The sequence below is a fragment of the Myotis lucifugus genome, unplaced genomic scaffold (assembly GCF_000147115.1).
Source record: "Myotis lucifugus unplaced genomic scaffold, Myoluc2.0 scaffold_62, whole genome shotgun sequence".
Lineage (NCBI taxonomy): Eukaryota > Metazoa > Chordata > Mammalia > Chiroptera > Vespertilionidae > Myotis > Myotis lucifugus.
The window spans coordinates 2,843,539-2,851,574 of NW_005871110.1; the positions used below are offsets into that span (position 1 = coordinate 2,843,539).

General features: G+C 38.7%; 1 protein-coding gene and 1 pseudogene across 7 annotated transcripts in view; one reads left to right on the forward strand and one right to left on the reverse strand.

Moving 5' to 3' along the window:
* The window catches only part of LOC111826243, a 1,481-nt pseudogene extending 475 nt beyond the window's left edge, over window positions 1-1,006 (forward strand).
* A 3,129-nt stretch (window positions 1,007-4,135) lies between these two features.
* The window catches only part of JMJD1C (jumonji domain containing 1C), a 172,418-nt gene continuing 168,517 nt past the window's right edge, over window positions 4,136-8,036 (reverse strand). For 5 of the 7 annotated variants that reach the window (XM_023754620.1, XM_023754619.1, XM_006089717.3 and 2 more), the window contains 2 exons: window positions 5,402-5,533; window positions 4,359-5,052 (listed from right to left, as the gene is read on the reverse strand). In XM_023754620.1, the coding sequence (XP_023610388.1) occupies window positions 4,963-5,052; window positions 5,402-5,533 (222 nt within the window). In that variant the 3' untranslated portion in view covers window positions 4,359-4,962. Of the gene's footprint in view, window positions 5,053-5,401; window positions 5,534-8,036 lie in introns of all 7 variants that reach the window. The other 2 variants (XM_023754618.1, XM_023754616.1) reach the window with 1 other exon arrangement.

The window sequence follows — 8,036 nt, forward strand, 5'->3', positions numbered from 1 at the left end:
ACAAATGTGCATCAGCTCTCAGTAATCTTAGATTTATTCAAAGGTGCAGCTAAAAAACTAGCTCTGCAAAGAATGTGGTCTGTAAATGTGAAGGCTGAGATGGTAAGAAAGGAGTAGAGTGCTGTCCCAATTGCAAGGTACTGAAATGTAAATGAAAATTCATGGCATATGACCTGGAATGTTTCAGCAAATTTAGTTTGTGTGCATGGAGTGCCAAGACCATGGGGAATGGAGTAAGTCCTGAAGATAAATGCAAAAGCTACAATGTAAGGATGATAGGTCAACAGAAAATTCTAAAAGCTCTTATTGACAAAGGCATGAAAGATGGCCAGAGGATGAGATTATATGGTTAAGGAGACCAAGAACTAGGACTGGAGCCAGAAGGTATCAGTTTTAGATTAGGACTATGCTGTTTTCCCTCAATAAGACTGACCTTTTCATGTCTGTGGAAGTACTGTGTGGCTTCCAAACCAAGCCATAATTATCAGCTCTCATACAGGTCAGCCTGTCAAGTGTGGAGATATCTGGTGTGTGCCACAAGAAAAGGTCATGTAACCATTCAATTTAAGGTAAACTTTCCTGAGGATGGCTCTCTCCTGATAAACATTCTTTGCTGGAAAACCTCCCTGAGAGGAAAGAAGTAGAAGAAACTAATGAACCCTAGCTGGTTTGGCTCAGTGGATGGAGCGTTGGCCTACGGACCAAAGGGTCCCAGGTTCAATTCCGGTCAGGGGTACATGCCTGGGTTGTGGGCTCAATCCCCAGTGTGTGGCGTGCAGGAGGCAGCTGATCAATGATTCTCATCATTGATGTTTCTTTCGCTCTCTCCCTCTCTGAAATCAATAAAAATATATATTAAAAAAAACTAGAAATCAATAAAAAAATATTTTTAAAAAAGACTAATGAAATGGACCAGGTAGAACTGGTGGACTTTGATCCAAATCAAGAAAGGTAGCACCATTACAAGGGAAAAGCATCTGAGGATGATCAGCGTCAGACCTCTTAAAGGGCCAGTGAATAACACTCAAAGCTGGCATTTCATTACAGTAATGAATGAGTGGATGACTATAATTATAACATACTCAGTACTTGCTATTGTTTTCAATAGGCAAATACAGTAGTGTTTTGTTTTTGGAATTATTTAAATTCCCACTTTGTTTTTACTTATCTAAGTTTTTTTTGTTAATAATGGAAGATGTTTTTTCCATTGATTTTAGAGAGTGGAAGGTAGGGAAGGGGAGAGGGAAAGAGAAACATCAATATGAGACACACATCCATTGGTTGCCCCTGGCATGCAGGATTGAACCCATAACCCAGGTACGTGCAGTACCTTTGACTGGAATCGTCAAACCCATGACCCTTCAGTTCATGGGCCGATGCTCTAACCACTGAACCTGCCAGCCAGGGCTACAGTAATGTTTTAAGTGAAATGAAGAATAAACTACTTAACATTTTCTTCCCATGCCTTTCTTAGGTCATACCTTGAGTTGTGTACATGCAATAGCTTAGATTTAAATGCTAGTTACCTGTATTTACTTCCATGTATGAACCTTAATTATTAAGCTACTAGAGGCCCGGTGCACAGATTTGTGCACCAGTGGGGTCCTTTGGCCTGGCCTGTGCCCTCTAGCAATCTGGGACCCCTCGGGGGATGTTGGACTGCTGGTTTCGGCCCAATCCCCGCAGGCCAGGCTGAGGGACCCCAACGGTACACAGATCTGTGCACTGGGCCTCTAGTATGCATATAAGATCTTTGGTTAATCTCTTCCCGCCCTCCCCCTTACCTCCTTACCTCTGAGATTCATTTGTCTGTTCCATGTTTCCATGCCTATGCGTTGTGTCCGCCTCCTGGTGGTTATTGCATGTCATAGCTGTAGAACAGTCACTTAGGCTTTTATATATATAGAAGAAACTACAATGTATTTAACTGGCAATTGAAGAACCCAATTTATAGAGCAGTGTTGATCTGTATAGTTGCATTACGTGGGATTCATTGTAATGCCTCTGCTTTATTCCATTGCCTCAATTGTTAGTTGAGAATGGCATACTGTATAACTTAGCCTGTGGTATCAGTGACAGAAATAACTTTCTAAACAAGAGGTTTATCAAGATATGCTGTTTCTTGCCCTAGCCGGTTTGGCTCAGTGGATAGAGCACTGGCCTGTGGACTGAAGGGTCCCAGGTTTGATTCCAGTCAAGGGCACATGCCTGGGTTGTGGGCTTGATCCCCGGTAGGGGGCGTGCAGGAGGCAGCTGATCAATGATTCCCTGTTATCATTGATGTTTCTCTCTCCCTTCCTCTCTGAAATCAATAAAAATGTAAAAAAAAAAAAAAAAAAAAAAAAAAAAAAGCTAAGCTGTTTCTTGAGGGCTTGCAGTACTGTTTTTTTTAGGTGTTGCAACCTTAAACCATTTAGTTTGTGCTCCAAAGTAAATGTAATATAATGTTGGTAGTATAGCAAATTATGATGAATAGCTTTAATTGTATGCTTAAAAGTAATGTTCAAAAGCTTAAATTGGACATCAGAATCCAAGCATTCTTGGAAAGTATGAATGTTTCCTTAATATACTGATCACAAAGCACAAAAAAAAAAAGTTTACAGAAGGTTGACATCCTCAGCCCATTTCCTCCCCTACCAAGTAGTTGTCATCCATCCCATTAACCTTGTGCCAGGTGGGGCATTACTGTGACATGTAATTGCCCCATTCCTGGCTGAACGTTGCCTGGAGTGGAGGGCGGTGTAATAGCCTACCAGGAGCTAAAAGATGGTGGACATACGAGGATAAAAACTAAGCAACCTGCAAGGTAACAATGTGGGTTTACCACTTTTTTCTTTTAAAGTACGTACCTTCCAGTTGGGAAGAAAAGGCTGTCGGAGACTTGACTTGGGGTGAACACACAATGCATTGTACAATGTGTTGTAGAATTGTGCACCTGAAACCTGTATAATTTGTTAACCACTGTCACCCCAATAAATCCAATAAAAAGGGAAAAAAAGGAAAGGCTGTCCCTTAATATTCTGCAGGTGCCAGTGGAGAGCTACATATTTCCAATAAAATCCAAATAGGACTATGTGAAACTCAAGCAACTAAGTGATTAATAGTCACCTATTAAAATCAAGACTCCAAATCAAAGCAACTTATCAGGGTCACACAGTAAGTAGAATTATATTCTATCCAGTGAACTGACTTCAGGCTCTTCTCTTCCAATTGCCAACAGTTATTGGCAGCAATCTCTGCTATGAAACTTATATTTGAAATTGCATACTTTTGCCCTGGCCAGTGTGAGTCAGTTGGTTGGGTGTTATCTTATGTATTAAGGGATTACTGGATTCCAGTGGGGGGTGTGCAGGAGGCAGCCTATCGATGTTTTGCTCTTACATGGATGTTTCTCTCTTGCTCCCTCTTTTCCTCTCTAAAAATCGTAAAAGAAAAAATTGCATACTCCTATAATCATAGCTTTTAAAATTCATTCATGTTTTTTTAATTATTAAATGTGTTATAAGTAAATGATAGAGTTACCTGTATTCCTGTTTTGTTGGGACAAGTAAGCTGAGGCACTAGTTACTAGAGGCCCGGTGCACAAAATTCATGCACCGGAGGGGGGTGGTGGTGGTGGTTTGTCCTTCAGCCCAGCCTGTGACCTCTTACAATCTGGGACCCCTTGGGGGATGTAGCAGTGTGCCAAGTGGCAGGTGGCCAGGGAGGCGCCAGAACTGGGGCCAGGCGCTGCGCCACTTGCGCTCATTCTGGTCCACTGTGCCTGCTGCCACCGCTCAGTAGTGCTGCTGCAGAGTCAGGAGAGCCTCCCGCCACCGTAGCTGCGCTCACCAGCTGTGAGCCCGGCTTCTGACTGAGCGGTGCTCCCCCTGTGGGAGCGCACTGACCACCAGGGGGCAGCTCCTGCATTGAGTGTCTGCCCCCTGGTGGTCAGTGTGTATCACAGCAACTGGTTGACCGGTCATTCCACTGTAATGGTTGTTTAGGCTTTTATATATATAGATGGCCAACAGAGTTGGAAGAAAGCTGAAAAAAAGCTTACAAGGATCAAAGGTAAGGGGGAAATGTTTTAGAAAAGAACATAATATCACAAGAAAATGCTGTTAATCACCTTGATGAGGAAGAAGCAAGCCAATTTTTGATAAAGTCCTTTTAATGGAAAATGTAAAACCCCTTTCAACTTCAATGTACAAAGCCATATGTAACACTTGCACTTAACAAATAAAAGCAAGCCAATGTTTTAAAAAAATACATCATTAAATGTATATATGTATATATTTACATAGCATATTAAGTTTAATATTTAGCTTTAAAAGTCACATAAATTTTACCAAAATGAGACAATTTTAAATAAATTACACCTTTTGAAAATGTTTAATTGTACAGTCAAGAACTTCAACAAAATATTGAAGTGTCTGTATTTAGTATCTGCTTTATATACTTTATATTTTACAATTTTTACAATTATTTGGCAGTAATTTTCTGATTATGACATGAATGCTGTGCGATTCAGCAATTTCCCAAATGCAGGCAATAGCTGGTGTTTGTGTCCTATTCTCACAGTAACTGTCTCAATGTAGTGAAAAATATCAGTTATTTTAGTAAACTGTACAAGGTCACATTTACACTTGATCAACAATATAGCATAGAATTTTGTATTTTTTTCCAAAAATAAATACATCATTTTAAATCTGGCATTTTCACAAACATCATATACACTATAATACAAAAACAGCTATGAAGTGCTGCTTTTTAAATGTAGCTTGTTTTAATAACTAACATTGAATCATAGGAGCTGTGACTTATGCTATACCGCTGTGATGTCAGTAACAAGTAATTACTACAAAGAGAATTTCTTGGCACTGATGGTTTTATGAAGCTTAAGTCAGTGTGCATACATATCATCGTTCAAGAGCAAGTAATCCCACTTCAATGGCCTAAAAACAGCAAACTGGAACACACCTAATTTTCTTCCATATCCTCTGCTTCATCTTCATGTATTTTCAAAGCTCTTACCACTTCCTTGACTGCATGATACAAGATGTTTTTAACCTGAAACAGATGTTTTGGAATTATGCTAGGATTTCTACTCCAGCTGGAGATAAATTAACAAATATTAACTGCTATATTAAAATAATTTTTAATGGAAAGCCAAATTCAAGGAAAATAAATGTCAAAGTTAAAAAATGTCCAAGTTAACAATTTCTGGTTGTTAAATCAAAAGTTAAAATCAGGGCCACTAAAAGTTATACAATTAAGTGCATAGTGGGGTTAATATCTTTGATCGTTATCCGAATGTGAAAAACTAGGCCATGACGGCCTAAGCGGTTATGCATGTATTAATATTTTTTAATATAAAAAGTCTGCAGAACAGAAGCTAGTCAGAAAATTCATCTCTTACCTGTAATTTATCATCATAATTGATTTCATCCTTCAAAAGTCTCAGTTCCTGTGTTAAATGAAATGATTGTACGAGATGTTCTGGAGACACAAAGTCTTCAGTTACCTGAATACAGCTGTGAAAATTCTGGACCTATCCCCAAAACAAAAGCAGTAAAATGTAAATTTTAGGAAGTGAGGATAGAGAAAAGCGAAGTTGTCTGTTAATAATAAACGCAAAGGACAATTCACCAGAGAACTTATTTTCTCCAAAATATCAAATGCATTTCAAAGCAGAAGACCACACTTTCTCAAAAAGTTCTGCCACTGAACAACTTCATGTAAAGTGACTTTGTAACTGGAACATTTTTAAAAGATGAAAAGTTTTCCAGGAACCCTTCAGAGAGGCTGGTAATCAGATCTTAAATCACCAATTTTGTTAAGGCAGGTTTTGGTGTTACTTAAAAACAAACTGCAGTCAATCTGGATGATTGTTGCTGCTCCTTTGGCTGCTAGCCTTTTCATCACTTCACTGTTAAGTTTGAGAACAGAGAGTAGATTAAAAAAAATGAAACTTAGTTTATTTTTTAGGAACTGGGATGAAAACTGTAGTTTCCGATAGATATATTGACAAGAATTTTAGAATTATGCTAGTATTTTGTTGATCTGTGCCTTTTTTCCCCCCAAATTAACCAATTAAAAATATCCTTCAATCTTTGGTGGAATCAGTACAACTGCCTTTCAACAGTTGTCTCTCTCTTGACTAAATTGTTTTCATAAGAAGCTGGTAAATGTTTTATTTGTTCAACATGTACAAAGTGACTGCACACACTTCACTATTTCATAGAACTCCTTTCTATTAAGGATCAGTATAATGACAAAGAAAGGACCAAGTTGATCTAATCTTGATTTTGTGATGTTTCTCGGTTGTCTTCTAAGTGATATTAAAAGATGTAAGATTCCTGGGAAAGAAAAAATAATTGAGAACCGAGCACTTAAAACTTATTCCATTTTTTTAAAGTATAAAAATAAATTTAATTAGGAAGAGTGAGAAGAGGGAGATAGTAAGAGTGGGGAATAGAGATTGTGGAAAAAATCTAATTGATGATAGGGTAATGGAATTCCAATTCCTCCTCTGGGCATAATGATGACCTGAATAGCTGCTGAAGTTTGCAGAGTTCTTTAAAATCTAGCACTGTTCCTCTATTGGTAGCTAGATAGCATATATTTATGTGTAGATATGAATGAAACATGCTCTTTTTAATCAGTAGGTTGCTGGTTCCTCTGGAGGATGAACATAGTGGATGCCTCACATTTTCAGCATTGCTGTTTAGTCTCACTACACCTGCAATATGTGTTTGTAGAATAGAAGCTCTATATTTCAGAGCATGAAACTAGGGATAAGAGGTTCAGCACCTGTTCCAAGATTTAAGCATAACATTTTTTTATCACAGATGAAATTTGCTCTCTATAATCTAAGTGAAATTTCTACATATTTCAAAACACGTTTTCCTATGTTCTTATGTGTACAATCAAAACTGGAAGTTAGCCTAGCCGGTTTGGCTCCATGGATAGAGTGTCGCCTGCGGACTGAAGGGTCCTGGGTTTGATTCTGGTCAAGGGCACATGCCTGGGTTGCAGGCTCGATGGGGAGGCATGCAGGAGGCAGCCAATCAATGATTCTCTCTCATAATTGATGTTTCAGTCTCTCCCTCCCTCTCCCTTTCTCTCTGAAATCAATAAAAATATATTAAAACAAAAAAAGCCTGGAAGTTAGATTCCATTCTAGGTAAACATTCTAAAGTAGCCAAAGACACATAAGGAATAGGCCAAAATGTGCATGTTTGTACAAAGAGCACACACACACAATATATATAAATGGAAAGTCACAATTTTGTTTTCATCTATATTTGTGTAAAAACTATGTTGTATTTTTAGGCCTTCAGGCCTCACAAACACTTATGTGCATTATTCTGGGTAAGAGAGAGCAATAAAAAACAACCCAGAAATCCCTGTCCTCATGAAACTTATATTCCAGTAGGGGGTTAAAAGCCAATCAAGAAAGTAAAATTATGAAGCATGTTAGAAGGTAATGACAGCAATGGAGAAAAACAAAGCAGGGATGATGACAGTAAATGGGGGACATAATTTGCAGTTTTAAACTGGGGTGTCAGGGAAGACCTGACTGAGAAGGTGACATTTGGGCAAAGCCTTAAAGAATGTGAAGAAGCAAGTTTTACAGATATCTGAGAGGAAAAAGAATTTTAGGCTAGCATAAATAAATAAATAAATAAATAAATAAATAATACATACATACATACATACATACAGTGGCATGCTTGGTGTATGTGAAAACCACAAAGAGATCAAGGTGGCAAGAGAGAAGAAGAACAGTGAGAGAGGAAGGCAGTGAGGGGGATGTGTGAAGAGTGTACCCGTGCGTGTGTGAAATAGGATACACGTGCAGATCATTTAAGGCCGTGAGCCCTTGAGCAGAGTGTAAACTAAAAACTATACTTTATAACAGGATACCTTGTGTCTACTATTTTGAAAAGCCCTGGGTCTTCTTCGCGCACCCCCCCCCCCCCCCGCCGCAAAAGAAGGAGAACCCTCAGAAGAGATGTTTATGCCTGGAATCTCCATGGGAACAGGGGGTG